The sequence below is a fragment of the Heterodontus francisci genome, chromosome 18, assembly GCF_036365525.1.
Source record: "Heterodontus francisci isolate sHetFra1 chromosome 18, sHetFra1.hap1, whole genome shotgun sequence".
Classification (NCBI taxonomy): Eukaryota; Metazoa; Chordata; class Chondrichthyes; order Heterodontiformes; family Heterodontidae; genus Heterodontus; species Heterodontus francisci.
Window position 1 is genome coordinate 35,365,242 of NC_090388.1, and position 19,118 is coordinate 35,384,359.

Sequence of the window (19,118 nt, forward strand, 5' to 3'; positions counted from 1 at the left end):
CCTCCTGCCCCTTACCTTAAATCTATGCCCCCTGGTTATTGACACCTCTGCTAAGGGAAAAAGTTTCTTCCTGTCCACCCTATCTATGCCCCTCATAATTTTGTATACCTCAATCAGGTCCCCCCTCAGCCTTCTCTGCTCTAAGGAAAACAACCCAGTCTCTCTTCTTAGCAGAAATGCTTCAGCCCAGGCAACATCCTGGAGAATATCCTGTGCACCCTCTCCAGTGCAATCACATCCTTTCCATAATGTGGCGAGCAGAACTGTACACAGTACTCCAACTGTTGCCTAACTAGCGTTTTATACAGCTCCATCATAACCTCCCTGCTCTTATATTCTATGCCGTGGCTAATAAAGGCAAGTATCCCATATGCCTTCCTAACCACCTTATCTACCTGTGCTGCTGCTTTCAGTGATCTATGGACAAGTACACCAAGGTGCCTCTGACTCTCTACTTCCTAGAGTCCTACTGTCCATTGTATATTCCCTTGCCTTGTTAGTCCTCCCAAAGTGCATCACCTCACACTTCTCGGGATTAAATTCCATTTGCCACTGCTCCGCCCATCTTACCAGCCCATCTATATTGTCTTGTAATCTAAGGCTTTCCTCCTCACTGTTTACGACACCACCAATTTTTGTGTCATCTGTGAACTTACTGATCATACCTCCTATATTTACATCTAAATCATTAATGTACTCTACAAACAGCAATGGTCCCAGCACTGATCCCTGCGGTACACCACTGGTCACAGGCTTCCACTCGCAAAAACAACCTTCGACCATCACCTTGTCCCTCAGAATTTTTTCCAATAGTTTTCCTACCACTGATGTTAGACTCACTGGCCTGTTTTATCCCTACTATCCTTCTTGAATAATGGTACCACATTTGCTGGCCTCCAGTCCTCTGGCACTTCTCCTGTGCCCAGAGAGGATTTGAAAATTTGTGTCAGAGCCCCTGCTATCTCCTCCCTTGCCTCACATAACAGCCTGGGATACATCTCATCTGGACCTGGGGATGTATCCACTTTCAAGCCCGCTATGATCATTATCCCCGAAATACTCCCCCTCTGACACTTCTACCACTTGTCCGGCTTCATTCCCTAGGATTAGGTCCAGTACCACCCCTTCTCTTGCAGGACTTTCTACATGCTGGCTCAAAAAGCTCTCCTGGGTGCACTTTAAGAATTCCGGTCCCTTTAAGCCTCTTGCACTAAGGCTATCTGTAGCAACAGATCTTGTAAATTTTCCTGTTTACTATGTATTTAGATTTTTATTACCTGTCCTCCAGATATCATAAATTGCTGACAGTTCTTTATTTCAGCCAATATTTTGTTAAGAATATCTTTATATCCTCTAACAGATCTTTAACATTTCTCTAGGATGACTTCTTAAACTATCAGTTACATTTTTAAGATGATCTAATGAAGATTGTACATGGTGGCGAACATATAGATCCTGTAAATAAACATCAACTAGCTAGTATATTCATGCATTGTTGCACTACATCAAACACGATTGCATTATTGATTGTTTCTACTCACCTTTTAGAGGTCAGTTACAAAGCAGTACTGGCTGAGATCTTGCAGCAGATCAATGGATGGGATGAAGAAAAATTGAAAGGGGTGGATGATTCTTTACTCCTTTAAAACAAAAGTTTACTTAACTCCATTTGTAATGTTGACATTCGCTTTTTGTGTTGCCATTATATCCTTCTTTGTTTTGAAGGCTGTTCCTCATCTTTGTGATGCTAACGACCATGAAAATGATGTTATGCAACAAAATCGTTCACTGCAGGATGAAATTACTGTGCTCAAACTTGAATTAGATCGTGTGCGTGAACGGAATCGGGAAGAACAGGGAAAATATCTGGAGCAGATTGAGACATTAAAAGAAAAGCTGGATGACACAAAAAAGGATTTGAAATTTAATGAAGAAGCTTTAACTCACACAGCTTTGCAGTATAATGGTCAACTGAGTACACTGAAGACTGAAACATCGATGTTGGCTTCCAGACTTGAACATGAGAAGCAAAATAAAGAAAAATTAGAAACCGAGATGGAAGCTATCCGTTCACGGTTGAACGTAGCACTTCAGGAGCTGGAACGGAGTCAGACAGCTAAATGTGAATCTGAACAAATTCTTCAAAAGAAACATGATGAGTGGCTCCATTTAGATGAAAAACGGAACTATGAAATTTCCAGTCTCCGTGAGACTAATAACAGCTTGTCACAGAAATTAAGTAAAGAGGAAGCAAAGGCCAATAACCTCGATAATGAACTTCATCATGCAACACTTTCTCTTGCTGAGAAAAAACTTATGCTAGAGAGTGTGCAGAGGAGTTTGAATCAATCTCAGGCTTGTATAAATGACCTAGAACACACCAATCAATTGCAGAAAGAACAGATAAGCAAATTTACAGTTCGTCAGGAGTCTTTGCAGGAGAGATTGGCCCAAGCGCAAAGTGAAATCATGCTGTTACGGCAACAGCTTGAAGATGCACAAAACAAAGGTATTATGAAGGAAAAGGCAGTCACTGATGTTCAGGATCGCTTCAGCGACATCTTTTCTAAACTTCGAAGAGATGGTGAACGGCAGATAAGTTTGGTGGAAGAGAGGAATAAGGAACTGGTGAGCAAGACCATTGAACAAAGAGAACAAATCTGCAAGTTTGAAAATGAGAAGATAGAAAGAGAGGTACTTTGGAGACTAACATTTCAATAACTAAATTTTGTTTCTGTCAATTTGAATTTTTTTCCCATTTTGCTAGATTACTACTAATAGTGAAATTAAAACTTTCCACAGTAAACTTCGTTAAAATAAATAAGGAACAATATACGTTTGGAAGAAAAAATATTCCTCCTCATTCTGCTAATACCCATTTTTATTTCTTCTTTAGCTTTGCTGTCATTGTACTACTTTGTGATCAAAGGTGATTTGTTTTTTTACTTTTCTTTCTTCTTGGGATAGAATACTCTGCTATCATACTCCATCAAGTAATCTTATTGAGAGCTGGCAAAAAAAGGAAACTCAAGGACAGTTGAGTTGGAGTAATAGTCTGGATGAGTTTTGGTGTCATCTCTCCAGATAGGAGTATAATGTTGTGTTCCATAGTAATTATTTCACATATTATAAATTTAATAATGTTGTATGAGTTGGTAACTTTCAAACTGAAAATATAAAGAAAGAAATTGCATTTATAGAGTACCTTTCATGTCCCTACAGCAGATAATCTCTGTTTGTAGTCATAAGCAACAGCCAGTTTGCACACAGCTGTGTTATGCAAACAGCAAGTGAGATAAATAGCCAGTTAATCTGTTTTGGTGATGTTACTTGAGCGATAAATGTTTACATGAACATAGGGAGAGCTTCCCTGGTGTTCTTCTAACAGTGGCATGGGATTTTTATAAGTCCATCAGAGCAGGCAGAGGAGTGGATTAATATCACATTTGAAAAACAGCATTCCCAACAATGTTGCACACTCTCAATACTGCACTGAAGTGTCACTTTGGCTTATATGCTTACATCCCCTGGAGTAGGCCTGAACACGACTTTGTGACTCAGAAGTGAGAGTACTGCCACTGAGTCAAGATAGCACTTGTCTGATTTATTGTCTTTCCCAAAGATGGGGTGCCCTTCATTGGTTTATCATTGTTAGATGTAAATAAGCTCAAACCTACTTAACACTAACTGGTGCCCTCTGGTTGTGTTGTAAAATGCAGAATTACTGAGTACAGAAATTAAATCAAACCTTTACTGATTTTGTTGTTATACAGAAGCCTATTTTAAGGTCCACGCTAAAGGACAGCGTCAAGGTTGGAAAAATAGGAGATAAAACCAAATGAACTAAAATACTGATTGGCTGTTGAGTTTTTTTTAAAGATGTAAATTGTGAGAAGAAGGGCAAACTGAAGGCGATAATGAATTCCACAGTTCTAAGGTTGTGAAAAGAAATGGGTTACACAGTTGGAAATATTGGAGTGAGACTTGGTTTCTAAACATTGAGTATACGGGCAGCAATAAAAGGATGTAGGATTGTGTACATAAGGCTTAGGATTTAGAAGAGAAAGAAGTCCGGAAAAGCAAATAGCATTCTCTCAGCATTCTCCAAAGGGCCTATCATAGCAGCCATTGCTGCCTCCTTGTGAGCAGGAACCTTAACTGACCCCATCCTCCTCCCTCGCTAACATTCTCACCCAGCAAACCTCACTAACCTTCCCATCCTGCTCACCCCACACACCACAGCAGCCTTGGACGATGACAATGAATAACTATCCCTCTGTATTTACCTCAAGAATATCCATTTACTGGCTAACATGGCCCATGCCAGCCATGATCTCATGGTTGATTGCATCAATAATCCTGCTTTTGACAAAAACTTGGCTTACAGGTAGCAACAACTTACCCTTTACCAAAGTCTAACAATCCAACCCCGGTTTTCTCCCTGAGCCTCTATGCTGAGCAATCATTCATGGTTGTTTCAATCTCCATCTTCACTCCCTTTGATCTTTATCCACTACCCACTAAAACTCTCCCTCAATATAAGCTCCACTACTCTTATTCATGGGCACCCCTTCTACCTCACCATTTTTCATGGCCTTTCTACTCCCAGTGGCTTGATCACTGGCAAAACCTTCTTAGTCCACTTCCTTGTATTCCTCACTACCACATCCCCTTCATCTTCTCTTCAAACCCATCACTAAAGCTGGCTAAATCACATCAATCTGGACCAGGCCCCATTCTTTATTATCAAAACTGCCCACTACTCTACTGAAGAGCAAAGATAATCCTTGGTTTCTTTTCTCTACTACCATTGCTTCCTTATACCCTTCTTCCCGGCCTCCTCCACCATCCTGTCCAACAACAAATAGAAAGAACTAAAATACAAGCAAAATACTGTGGATGCTGGAAATCTGAAATAAAAACAAGAAATGCTGGAACCACTCAGCAGGTCTGATGGCATCTGTGGAAAGAGAAACAAAGTTAACGTTCCGGGTTAGTGACTTCTTCGGAACGCCAAAGAGTTCCGAAGAAGGGTCACTGACCCGAAACGTTAACTCTGCTTCTCTTTCCACAGATGCTGCCAGACCTGCTGAGTGGTTCCAGCATTTCTTGTTTTTATTTTATATTATATAAATAGAAAGAGCTCATGCACTTTGTCACTAAGATAGAGACTACCCATTCAGCTATTTTTGCTGCTTCCTCCTCTTGAATAGAATTACTTAGAATATACAGCACAGAAACAGGCCATTTGGCCCAACCAGTCCAATCCGGTGCTAATGCTGCACGCAAGCCTCCTCCCATCCTTCCTTATCTAACTCCATCAGAATAACACTCTATTCCCTCCTCCCTCATATGCTTATCAAGCATGCCCTTTAATGAATTTATACTGTTGGCCTCAACTACTCCCTGTTGGTATGACTGGGGCTTGTGACTCAGAGGCGAGAGTGCTTTCAACTGAGCCATGCTTGACGCACTAAGAGGAGAGAAACAAGAGAGAGAGAGAGATGGGGTCTAGCTTTAGAGTAGGGAAGAAGAGAAGAGGTTGTGGGGTGACCTAACTCCAGGACTCGGGCACAAAAATCAAGGCTGACACTCCAGTGCAGTATTGCGGGAGTGCTGCATTGTTGGAAGTGCTGTCTTTCAGATGAGACGTTAAACCGAGGCCCCGACAACCCTCTCAGGTGGACATGGCACTATTTTGAAGAAGAGCGGGTGAGTTTTCCCCAGTGTCCTGGCCAATATTTATCCCTCAATCAACATCACAGGAATGGATTATCTGGTCATTAACACGTTGTTTGTGGGAGTTAGCTGTCTGCAAATTGGCTGCCTTGTTTCCTGCAATACAACAGTAACTACACTTCAAAAGTACTTCATTGGTTGTAAAGCACTTTGAGACGACCGGGGGTTATGAAAAGTGCTATAAGAATGCAAGTCTTTCTTTCTTTTCCATATCTCTTACGCAATTTCCAAGCTCATTTTGTCCATGAGACTCACCTGTCCCTTGACCCCATTCCTCTAAAGTTGCTGAGTACCCAGCTTCCTTTCCTGGTCCTTTGCTAACTGATATTGTGGACAGTTACCTTCTCTAGGTTACTGACTCATTTCCCTTTCAAAACCGCCACTATCATCACAGTCAATCCTTCTGTCCTTGCAAATTGCTTATCTGTCAGGTGAGTACAGTTAAAATTACCTCTGTTATGAACCTTTGTCTTAACTGGAAAAAATCTGATTTTTATTGCTGCATCAAAAGCTGTGGAGATCAAGGTTGCACTGTAAGATGAATGTACTGAAATATAGAATTGTAGACATTCACAGCACAGAAAGAGACCATTTGGCCATGATATCTGTATAGGCTGTTTAGGTGAGCAATCTAAAACTGCTATCACTGCCCTGTTATCCATCCATAATCCTGAATCTCTGTCTTAACCATTGTCTTTTACAGTTTATCATTACCTCTTTGTTTTTGTCCTCCGTGATCCAGTTTTTAAACCCAAAATTCTGTATGGCTTCTTGTTATGGCTTTATCTATTTGCAATTAAAGGTGTAATTTATTTGCACCATTAGTTATCTGTTCCTCCATACCATGCAGCATCTTTCCATGAGTTTTAAACACTCATTCCATATTTTCCTTTCTAAAATACATTATCTCATACTGGTTGGTATTAAATTGCATCTGGAATCCAGTGGCCCTTTCCACTACTTTCCAAACTAAAATGTATAATCACATCAATATTAGGCATCTTTATTATGCTTGCAGTACTGTAGGGGAACCTGATAGAAGTCTTGCTACAAGGCAATTACTGATGAAGAGAAGGCTATTTGGGCCATCTTAGTTCATCCATCCATCTAGAATCATCCTACCCATTGCAGCATTGAATTTCTTCAAAACTGATGCCACGATTTTTGCTTTCACTGCTGTATCCAAGAGTCCATTCCCATGGGTTAAGATCATACAGCGCTGAAGGAGGCCCATCAAGTCTGTGCCAGATCTTTGAAGAGCAGTCCAGTTAACCTCACTCCCCCCTGCTCTTTCCACATATCCATGCATTTTTTCCTCCAAGTATTTATCCAATTCCCTTTTGAAGGTCATTATTGAATCTGTATCCACCACCCTGTCAGGCAGTGTATTCCAGATCCTAACCACTCTTTGCGTAAAAATGTTTTTCCTCATGTTGCCTTTGGTTCTTTTGCCAATTACCTTAAATCTGTGCCCTCTGATTATCAACTCTTTAACCACTGGAAAGATTTCTCTTTGCTTAGTCTGTCTAAACCCTTCCTATTTTTAAACGCCTCTATCAAATCTTTTCTTGTCCTCCTCTTGCTCTAAGGAAAACACTCCCAGCTTCTCCAGTCTATCAAGACACTAATCCCTCATCTTTGGAACCATTCAAGGCTGAGTTAGATAGATTATTGATAGATATGGGGGGGGGGGGGGGGGGCAGACAGGAAAGTGGAGTTGAGGCTACATTCAGATCAGCCATGGCAAAGTAGGCTCAAGGTCCAAATGGCTTGCTCCTGCTCTTAATTCATATCTTCGTATGAATATATTCTAGTAAATTTCTCTCCAATGCCTTTAGTGCCTTCCTAAAGTGTGGTGCCTAGAATTGGACACAGATTCCAGTTGGGGCCAAGCTAGTATTTTATATAGGTTCAGCATAACTTCCTAGCTTTTGTGCTGTCATGCCTCTATTTATATAACTTAGAATCCCATATGCTTTGTTAGACTGTCCAACCACCTTCAAAGAGTTGTGCACAAACACCCCTAGGTGTCCCTGTTCATGCACATGCTTTAAAATTGTACCATTTAACTTGTATTGTCTCTCTTCTGGCTTTGGAGAGGTTCAAGTCCCACTCCAGAGAGTTGAGCACAAAATCTAGGCTGACTATTCAGTGCAGTAGTGAGGGAGCGCTGCAGTTTTGAAAATGCCATCTTTCAGATGAGACTTTAAACTGTGGCCTCATCTGTTGTCTCAGAAGAGCAGGGGAGTTATTTGTGGTGTCCTGGCTAATTTTTATCCCTCAATCAACATATATAAAACAGATTATCTAGTAATTATCTCATTACTGTTTTTGGGAGGTTGCTGTGCACAAATTGGCTGCTGTATTTCCTACATTACAAAAGTGACTACACTTCAAAAATACTTAATTGGTTGTAAAGCACTTTGGGACGTTCTGAGGTTTTGATAGTCGCATTAGAAATGTAGTTCTGTCTGTCTTTCCTCAGGTCTCCTACCAAAATGTATCATTTCACATTTTTCTGTGTTAAATTTCATCTGCCTGTAACTGCTCATTCTACCAGTCTGTTTATGTCCTTTTGAAGTCTATTACTATCTTTATCACTGTTTACTATATTTCCAAGTTTCATGTTATCTGCATATTTCACAATTGTGCCCTGTACCTCCCGCCGCAACCCCCCGCCCCCCCCCCCCCCTCCAAATCCAGGTCATTAATGTATATCAAAAACAGCAGTGGTCCTGGTATTGAACACTGCAGAACACAACTTTATGCCTTCCTCCAGTCCAAAAAACAGCCATTCACAACTCTGTTTTCTATTCCTTGTAACCATGCTGCTGCTTCCCCTTTTATTGCATGGGCTTCAATTTTGCTAACAACTTTGTTGTGCTACTTTATCAAACACCTTTTGGAAGTTCATATATACTACAGGAACTGCATTGCCCTCATCCACCATCTCTTTCATTTTTTTTTCAGTGCCTTATTTCCTGCTAGCAGTCTGAGATTCACTTAGTAGCTTGAACCCATATTCCCTTGTCTTACTTTTACAATCTACCTAAGTTCTCGAATAAAAACAGAAAATGCTGGAAATAATTAGCAGGTCAGGCGGCATCTATGGAGAGAGAAGTGTAGTCCATGAGATCTATTTATTGGATAATAATTTTGGGTTAAAGTAATGGATTGGATTAATAAGTGTAGCTGCATCATTCTTGCAAAAGCAAAAAGTGGTTATGATTTGAAATTGTTGAATTCAGTGTTCTTGCAGATGGATGAGGTGTTGATGATTACTAGTGTCATATTGCCAGTGATTTGTTTGTATCTAATAAGGTCATAGATCACTTTGTAGTTGTGGGAGCAGAATCCCAAGGCCACATAAGAATGTGATAAGGTAGCTAACATTACCTCCAATGTATCCCAAGGATTAGACCTTTGCTCCCTCTTCCTCATCTGCAATGTTTTGGCAACATCGTCCAACAAATATGGGATCAGCTTTCACATGTGTTCTGGTGATACCTACTCTACCTGTCCACCAGCCCCCTCAACTGGTTTACTGTCCCTGTTGTAGGACTGCTTATTCAATATTCAATCTTGGATGATCTGCAACTTACTCCAGTTAAACATTAGAAAGACTGAAGTTACTGTCTTTAACCCCTAACTCAAAAGTCACCACTGATTCCAGCTCCCTCATCTCAGCTCATTGTCTCAGACTGAACCACATGGTGAGCACTCTTGGTCCCATATTTAATCCTGAGCTAAGCTACCAACTCGATATCCTCTCTGTCACAAAGAGAACCTATTTTCACCTCCATTACATCACCTACCTTTGACGTGCCTCAGACTATCTGCTGCTCAAACCCTCATCCATGCCTTTGTCACATCCAGATTCAGCTATTCCAAAGCTGTCCTGGCCAGCCTCCCATTTTCTTCATGTTCTGTAAACTTCAGCTCATCCAAAACGCTGCTGCCCGTATTTTATCCTGCGCTAAGTTTACTCGTGCATTCTCTTGCCCTTGCTGACTTAAATTAGCTTCCAGTCCTCCAATTGCTTTACATAAGAATACAGGAATTACGAGATGAAAAAAGACCAAGGTCCATCAGCTTCACCATTCACCTTCCTGGTAGTTGCATGATGCAATGATAATTGGGTTGTTGGCAAATTATGGCAGTCAATCTCTATCGATTAGTCCACGACAGACACCCAGACATGACATGAGGAAAATCCCATTGGTGGAGGGCTTTGTGAACCATAGTTCCAAAGTCACCTGTTCCTCCCAAGCATGCTTCCTTGTCACATGTTGTATCTCAAGTTATTCCTATATATTGTCTTAAATTTAAAATTCTTATCCTAGTGTACAACTTCTTCATGTTCCTGCGTCTCCCTATCTCTAATCTCATCCAGTCCTACAACGTCCCGCCCATCAAACTCTCCATTACCCTGACTCTGGCCTTTCCTCTTTTCCCCCCCCCCACCAAACTTTGCCCATAATTAGCAGTTGTGCCTTCAGCCATCAAGATCTCATACTCAGAAATTTCCTCCCTAAGCTTCTCCACCTCCTTCTCCTTTAAAGCCCTCTGTAAAACCTAACTCTTTGACCAAGTTTTTGGTCACCTCTCCTAATATGGCCTCCTGCATCTCGGAGCCCATTTTCTGCCTGATTATGCTTCTGTGAAGTACCTTGCACTGTTTTATGTTAAAGATGCTATATAAATGAAAGCTGTTGGTGTAATATGCTGATCACTGACAACATTCTTCTTTAGACTGCGTTGAGGCAACTTCAGCAAGAGCTCGCTGATGCACTGAAGAAACTTTCAATGTCAGAGGCCTCACTGGAAGTGACCACACGCTATCGCAATGAAATGGAAGAAGAAAAAACACGTGTGCAAAAGCAATTAGAGAAGTTGAAAGTTGAGGTAAATCTGAACATGTGATAAACTAAAATTAAATGCAAAATATTGCACCAGTAATAGTGGAATCCTGTTGTTCATCAGGACTGCTTTAAAAAACTATTTAAAATTGCCCAACTTATAGCAGTCCACAAAATTGTTAATTAGTTTATTGATATATTTCACTAGGCAACAACATAGAAACATAGAAAATAGGAGCAAGAGTAGGCCATTCGGCCCTTCAAGCCTGCTCTGCCATTCATTATGATCATGGCTGATCATCCAACTCAGTAACCTGTTCCCGCTTTTTCCCCATACCCTTTGATCCCTTTAGACCCCAGAGCTATATCTAGTTCCTTCTTGAAAACATACAATGTTTTGGCCTCAACTGCTTTCTGTGGTAGCGAATTCCACAGGCTCACCACTCTCTGGGTGAAGAAATTTCTCCTCATCTCAGTCCTGAAAGGTTTACCCTGTATCCTTAAGACTATGACCTGGTTCTGGACTCTCCCACCATTGGGAACATCCTTCCTGCATCTACCCTGTCAAGTCCTGTTAGAATTTTATAAGTAAGATACAATGTTCAGTACATAAGGATAGCCACTATCGGACAATTTTCATAGAACCTCAATATATCCTTTAGATGGGAATCTTAAAATGTGTTGAATTTTTTTTAAAGAAAGCATTTGATTCTTTTTGATCACCATGCTACAGAAACATACTTTGAACCACAGATGTTCCCTTAGCGACCAATGAATACACTAAAGAATAAAAAAAAACTTGCATTTATACTGATTCACATCTTAAGACGTCCCAAAGTGCTTCGTAGCCAATAAAGTTCTTTTGAAGTCTAGTCACTGTTTTGATGTAGGGAAACATGGCAACTAATTTGCACACAGCATGACCACACAAACAGCAATTAAGTAAGTGACTAGATGTTTTAGGCCTTAAATTAGTTATTTTAGGCTTCAGCCTTAAAGAATAGGGGTGTTTGTCCACTGCCCTGGCCAAGTTTATCCCTCAACCAACAGTACTAGAAACACATTAACTGATCGTTGCCATTTGTGGGATCTTGATGACCCAAATTGACTGGCCCTTTTCCCTATATTCCAATAGTAGTTACAGTTCAAAAGTGCTTCATTGGCTGTGAAGTTTTTTGGGATGTCCTGAGAATGTGAAAGGCACTATATAAATGTATGTTCATTCCTTGTTTTCAGTGTCCCTCTATCAGGTTCTAATAGGTATCTTTGTTATCTCTAATGAAAAGATCCATGTATGGTCTGTAGGTGAACTTGTGTTCGCATAGCCTAGGTCTAATAATTATTCCAATTACTATTTGCTTGCTGGGAAGTACATCTGATACCCAGTGTTATGCAAAAACTGGAAAAATATCCCACCACTAGATGACTTAGCAAGAAAACCAGAAAATGTTTGAAAATATTCAACAAATCAGGTAGCATCTATAGAGAGAGAAACAAAACTAAAATTTCAGAACTGGTGGAAGGTTGAGAATAAATAATCTTATACCTAAAGCAGTTAATTCAAAGATACTAGAAAGATGTCCACTATTGACACACAACCCAAAAATACATTGTTGTCTTTTGAGCCGCCAGCCAATGTTCCTTCCATGCTGCGTGGCCATGCAGCAACATGAAAGTTGCCGCGCAGGCTGAGCACAAGTCTGCCCCATTAAATTACTGCACTTGCATGGCCGCACAAACATTTTTTTTTAGAAGTCCCGCGCATTTAAATGAATAGTCCACACCAAACAAAAAAACAATTAGAGGCAATGGTGCAGTCAGCAGACCATCCCACATGCTGTCCGTAACATGATATTTAAATGTAGATTTTAAAAGGTTCAATTTTTTAAAAGACTAGTTAGAATATTTGCACTAAATAGCACATCTTTGCCTTACAGCTGCAGGAGACTCGAGATGAGTACATGCAGTCAGAAAGGAAAATCCAGCAGTTACAAAATGCTTTGGATGACAAAGAATGTGATATAATTGCAACTTCCCAGAAAATGCAAGAAGCTTTTTCAGCCTCTTCACGGACAAAGGAGGCCACAAAGCAACTCGAAGAACATGTACAACGGTAATTGATGGGAACTAGGAATTTGTAATTAGACTTGTAATAAAATTGAAGAAAAGACTTCAACCTATGACTGCATTGTTTGGTCCAATAAACAGCTTGACCAAGCGTTTCCACTTGTGATGCAGTTAGCGATCCAGATGCAAATTTCACTCACAGTTGCACTAGCTTTCAGAAGTATTTTTTTACTCAAGCTTGCGCTCAAACACATTTGCATATCGCTGCATGCAGAATCTTCCATGAATGAGTGCAATTGGGCAGGGTTTTGGAATGTATTTCTTTAAAAAAAAATTGCATTTAAAAATATAATTTGATATATTTAAGAGTAGTAATCTGGTGCAGTTTTATTAAGATAGCTAAATATGGGTTTTATCATTAAAAAGTAAGTATTTTTAATCAGCGTGTCTAGTCCACCACCTGTGAGTAACCCTATTTTAAACAACTGAAAATGAATTTTAAAAACTTTGCGGAGCCATTTATTAGCTACATTAGAGTACAGCTTCTTAGTAAATTAAAAGAAATTTAAAAGCTTTTAAAAGGTGCCTATTGGTGTCCTTGTGGCGAAAAGATATCAACTTAATTTTAAGAGCTTCTCCGAAGGCTTGCAAATGGCGTAATTAGCGGAAACTCACAATGGTGGTTAATTCAATCTGGGGCATGGCCAGTTTTGTGGGCAAGGCCAGCTTCCAGCGTGATGCTTTTTAAATCATCTCAAAAAAATCAGGGAAAACAATTTGCATGGAATGTAATTTGCGTTTGAAATTCCTCATTTTTTTCCGCTGGTCTAGCTGATTTGGGCCAAATTACGCAACATAGTAGAAACTCCAGGCCCACAATTTTCCACAATTGCACACCTTTTAACTTAGTAAATATACCTCGATTGTCCCATATTATATGCTTTATAATTTACGTACATGGAAAAAGATGTACTGAGTTAGAAGGCTTACAGATTATTGAAAAGGAATTTCAAGAGCAGTGATGCAGACCATAACAGTGATTTCTCATCAAGGTGATTGAATTTTTCAAATAGAAGCCTTGCTGATCAACTGTTAGATAAACAAAACCACTCAAAGCATTTCTAAAGTGTTACTTAATTGACAAGTGATGGGGATTTTTGCAGTTTCATTCCGAACATACTCATCTCAAACCTAAAAATTGATAAAACCATTAAAATGTAAGACTATCTTTCTCACCCCTAGTTACTGTTTCAGGTTAGAGATTGAAAATGCAAGATTGGAATCTGTCGCAAAACAGCAGGCAAACAAATCTGAATTGATGGAGAAAGAGCTTCAAGAGACTGTGTCAGTAAGTATGAATGTCCTGTATCCATTGTAAAGTATAATTTTCTAAATGTAAACAGTGCTGGCCAGTTTTTATGAATTGTTGTATTTGAAGTACCCTGTTGCATTGACATCACAGTGGCAGCTTTCAGACAATTAGTTGCAGCTTAAGGATGTTGGGTTTGAAGAACATATAAACCTTACAACATGCAAGAATTTCAATCTGTTTTTGCAAAGTCTAGATTCCAGAGTACTGTTGCAAAAGCAAAATACTGTGAATGCAGGAAATCTGAAATAAAAACAGGAAATACTCAGCAGGTCAGGCAGGTCTTTTGAGAGAGAAACAAAGTTAGCATTTCAGGTCAATTACCTTCCATCAGAACTGGTAGAGGTTGGAATTTAGCAGGTTTTAAGCAAGTACGTAGATGGAGAAAGGGAGGAGTGGAGGAAAGAACAAAAGGGAAAGACTGTGATGGGGGTGGAAGGCAGGAGTGAGTAAATGACAAAAGGAATGATTGTGCAAGGCAAAAGGAGGGGGGTGGTAATGGACAGGTGAAGAAACAAAAGATGGGTCCAGAGCAGCTGTAAATGGGAATAGCAGAATCATAACCAACAGCAAAAATGGGAGCAGTAGTTATGATCTGAAATTGTTGAATTCACTGTTGAGTCTGGAAGGCTATAAATTGCCTAAAGAGATGCTATTTCTTGAGCTTTGTTTCAGCTTCATTGGAGCGGTGTAGGAGGCCAAGGACAGTCAGAGTGGGAGTAGAGCAGGAAGTTAAAATGACAGGTAACCAGAACCTCAGGGTCATACTTGCTGACTGAAACGAGATGTTCTGCAAAGTGATCACCCAATCTGCATTTGTTCTTCTCAGTGTAGAGGAGACCGCATTGTGAGCAGCAAATGCAGTGTACTATATTGGAACAAGTGCCAGTGAATTGCTGTTTCACCGAGAAGGAGTGTTTGGAGCCCAGAACGGTGTTGCTTGCACTGGAAGGTGCTGTGGGAAGGGAAGGCAGTGTTGAGGGTGATTGAAGTGCAGGTTACATGTCATGGAGGTTACAGTCCCTTCGGAATGCTGAAAGGAGAGGGGAATATGTATTTTGGAGGAGGCGTCAGGCTGGAGTGATGGAAATGGCGGAAGGTGATTAATCGAATGTGGAGGCTGGAGGGGTGGAAGGTGAGGATGAGGAGCACCCTATCTTGCTTCTGAGAGGGAGGGAAAGAGGTGAGAGCAGAGGTGCAGAAAAGGAGACAAATCAGGTCAAGGGCCTTGTCAAGCGTGTTGGAGGAGACTCCTTGGTTGAGGAAAAAGGAGGACATATCGGAAACACTGGTCTGGCAGGTGTCATCGTCAAGAGATACAACAGAGAAGGAGAAACAGAGAATTGAATAGAGTCCTTTACAGGAAGCAGGGTAGGAGGAAGTGTAGTCAGGGTAACTGGGAGTCGGTACACTTAGAGTACATCTTGTTCGACAGCCTATCCACAGAAATGGAAATAGAGAAGTTGGAGAAGGGAAGAGTCAGAGATGGACCACGTGAAGGCAATGAAGGGTGGAAATTGGGAGCAAAGTTGATTAAACTTTCCAGTTTGGGCGAGAGCAAGAAACGGCACCGATACAGTCATCAGTGTACTGGGAAAAGAGATGGGGAAGAGACCTCAGTAAGACTGGAACTATGAATATTTCACATATCCCACAAAAGGCAAGTGTAGCTCAGACCCAATTGGGAGAAAATTCTGGATGTCTACTAACTACTCTTTGTTTGTAGGGGTGAAATTCAGACATGCACTCCCTGTGATTTGCTGTTCAAAGTGGACAGAAAATTGAGTGGAGCACATGCCTGATATACATTCCTGCAGTCAAGGTATCACAACTCAGGAGCATGATTTTATAAAATGTTTATTTTAGGTTCTGTCTCTTTATAATCTTGCGGCTTTTTTTCTTCATTCTTGTAGTTCTGTGTTTCTGTCAGTAGATGGTAATGTTGCACTGCATATAATCTGTGAAATTAAGGAGCATGGGGGGTGACAGCTTGGGCTTGTTAGTGCCTGTTATTTGGGCTTGAGGGCCTTTAGAGCTGCAAGATGATGTCCACGGAGCATGCACACATTTGTGTGTCGAATCGCACTACATGCAACATTCGTGCTGGCATTAGTGTGCCTGTGCAGTGAACATCCACTAAAAGTATGCAGAGCAGGCAGATCATGACGCCAATAAGCATGCAACAGTGCTTTGATGCCAGCGGTGCCATTTTGGATCTCAAAACCCTCTCTTAATCTTGCATAGCTGAACAAACATTCAGCAGCAGGAAGGTTCCCCCACCACTGCTATAAAAAGGAATCATCAACTACCTACAGGTTTGTTGCTGGTTGATTTCTTCTGGATGTTACTACGATTCTACAAGTACTGCTGAAAACAGAGGCATTTTGTCGAAGTTTTCCGTCTTGCACTCATCAGGACAATTTGCAAGAATACCAATGTGAGGGAAAGCAACAAATTTATACTATGAGAAGAGAGTGCTGATTGGTTGGCAAGTGGACTCTGGTAGAGGCGTTGCCCTGGAGAATGTACCAGTTTATGGTGACTGGCAGTTAACTGCCAAGCTTTGTTTGAAATTTAAACCAGGCAGCTTGACTCTGATTGGTGAAAGCATTGTGTTATACACTGAGCATTTACAATCAGAGTCTTCTTGCCAACCAATCAGCACTCTCTTCGCATACAGTATAAAGTTGTTGTTTTCCCTTACATTGGTATTCTTGCAGATTGTCCTGATGAGTATAAAGTATATATTCAATCAGATAGTTGCATAGGTTTTACTTATTTTCATCATATGATTTTCCAAGTTTGATAAATATTGGTTTTATCTGTGGGTTGCCAAATGAAGACTGCCCTTGTGTTATACATTTAGCATTTTCAATCAGAGTCCACTTGCCAACCAGTCTGCATTCCCTTCTCCAGTATAAATTTGTTGCTTTCCCTTATATTGGCATTCTTGCGATTTGTCCTGATGAGTGCTAGACGAAAAGCTTTGACAAAATGTCTCTGTTTTCAGCAATACTCAAGTTCTGTACTACCAAACGACTAGAAGATTCTACAAGTGTTTGGCCCTTACTATAGTTGTTTCAACTTGAAAAGGTTTACAGGAAGTGGTGTGGCTGTTGCCGAAGTACCTTTTCTGTCTTCGAGGTTTCTGCACAAACCAATTGCTTCCAATCATGGGTCCACAAGTAGGTATTCCCCCTGGAAACCAGCATGACTTGGAGAATGAAGAGGCCACACATAGCAGTATAAGCTGCTGCAAGAGGCAGGGGGAGAAGGGCTCTCAGCAAGAGGTCATATCTGGCCAGGGTGTTCAGGTACCAATTCTCCGACTTGAACCTCAGCGAAGGGGAGATGTGTGAGACGGCTGCGCTTCAGTAAGGATACCCTTGCTGAAGTATGCCTCCTGCTGGCTGCGACCTTGAACTTTTATGCACCTGTCTCCTTTCAGATTGGAGCTGGAGTTATTTTTAACATCTTGCAGTTTGCCATCCAGTGTTTCCTAACAGAGGTAATTGAGGCTGTCTGTTCAAAGAGAGCCAAAGACATTTCATTCTGTCTTGCCAGAGACAAGCATTTGGAGCTTTGCTAGGATTGCAGACTTCCCCATGGTGCAAAATGTCTTTGTTATTCATTCATGGGATGTGGGTGTAGTTGGCAAAGCCAGCATTTATTGTAGTAGAGGTCACAGGTTTGTGAGGTGCTGTAGAAGCCTTGGCGGTTTGGTTCAGTGCATCTTGTAGATGGTACACACTTCAGCCAAAGATGGAGTAAGTGAATGTTAAGGTGGTGGATGGGATGACAAACGAGCGGGCTGCTTTGTCCTTGATGATCTTGAGCTCCACTCATCCAGGCAAGTGGAGGGTATTCCATCACACTCCTTCTTGACTAGTGCCTTGTAAATGGTGGAAAGGCTTTGGGGAGTCAGGAGGTGAGTTGCTCACCGCAGTAAACCTACCCTCTCACAGCCACTGTATTTATATGGCCTGTCCAGTTAAGTTTTTAGTCATTAGTGACCTTCCAGGATATTGATGGTGGGGGATTCAGTGATGGTCATGTTGTTGAATGTCAAGGGCGGTGGTTAGACTCTTTTGTTGGAGATGGTTGTTGCCTGGCACTTGGGTGGCATGAATGGTACTTTTCACTTATCAGTCCATGCCTGAATGCTGTCCAGGTCTTTCTACACACAGGTATGAACTGCTTCATTATCTGAGGAGTCATGAATAGTATTGAACACTCTGCAATCATCTGCAAACATCCCCACTTCTGGCTGCCTGATGGAGAGAAGGTCATTAATGAAGCAGCTGAAGGTGATTGGGAATAAGATACTGCCCTGAGGAATTCCTGCAGCAATGTCCTGGGGCTGAGATGATTGGCCTCCAACATCCACAACCACCTTCCTTTGTGCTAGGTATGACTCTAGCCAGCGGTGAGTTTTTCCCCTGATTCCCATTGACTTCATTTATACTCGTTCTCCTTGATGCCACATTCAGTCAAATGCTACCTGATGTCATGGGCAGTCAGCTCACCTCTCCTCTGGAATTTAGCTCTTCTGCCCATGTTTGGACCAAGGCTGTAATGAGTGACCTGAGCAGAACCCAACTGAGCATCACTGAACAGAATATTTGTCAAAAGTGTCACTTGACAGAACTGTCAACGACATCTTCCATCATAATAAAGGCAAAATACTGCGGATGCTGGAAATCTGAAATACAAACAGAAAGTGCTGGAAATACTCAGCAGGTCTGGCAGCATCTGTGGAAAGAGAAACAGAGTTAACGTTTCAGGTCGATAACTTTTCATCAGAACTCTGATGCAAGAGTTCTGATGTAAGGTCATCGACCTGAAACATTAACTCTGTTTCTCTTTCCACAGATACTGCCAGACCTGACACCTTTCATCACTTTACTGATGATTGAGAGTAGACTGATGAATGCAATCATTGGCTGGATTAAAATTTGGCCTGCTTTTTGTGCATAGGATATTGCGGGCAATTTTCCATTTTGTTGGGTGTTACAGTTCCAGTGGAACAGCTTGGCTAGAGGTGCGGCTAGTTCTGGAGCACAAATGTTCAGCATTGCAGCAGG

The 19,118-nt window shown here is 41.1% G+C and overlaps 1 protein-coding gene across 8 annotated transcripts in view; it reads left to right on the forward strand.

Moving 5' to 3' along the window:
• The window catches only part of si:ch211-272n13.3 (ankyrin repeat domain-containing protein 26), a 260,148-nt gene that overhangs the window by 166,160 nt on the left and 74,870 nt on the right, over positions 1–19,118 (forward strand). For all 8 annotated transcript variants that reach the window (XR_010976854.1, XR_010976855.1, XM_068050522.1 and 5 more), the window contains 4 exons: positions 1,726–2,694; positions 10,492–10,644; positions 12,536–12,711; positions 13,920–14,013. Coding sequence is in view for 6 of the 8 variants with exons in the window: in XM_068050522.1 (XP_067906623.1) it covers positions 1,726–2,694; positions 10,492–10,644; positions 12,536–12,711; positions 13,920–14,013 (1,392 nt within the window). In the remaining 2 variants the exon portion in view is untranslated. The remainder of the gene's footprint in view (positions 1–1,725; positions 2,695–10,491; positions 10,645–12,535; positions 12,712–13,919; positions 14,014–19,118) is intronic.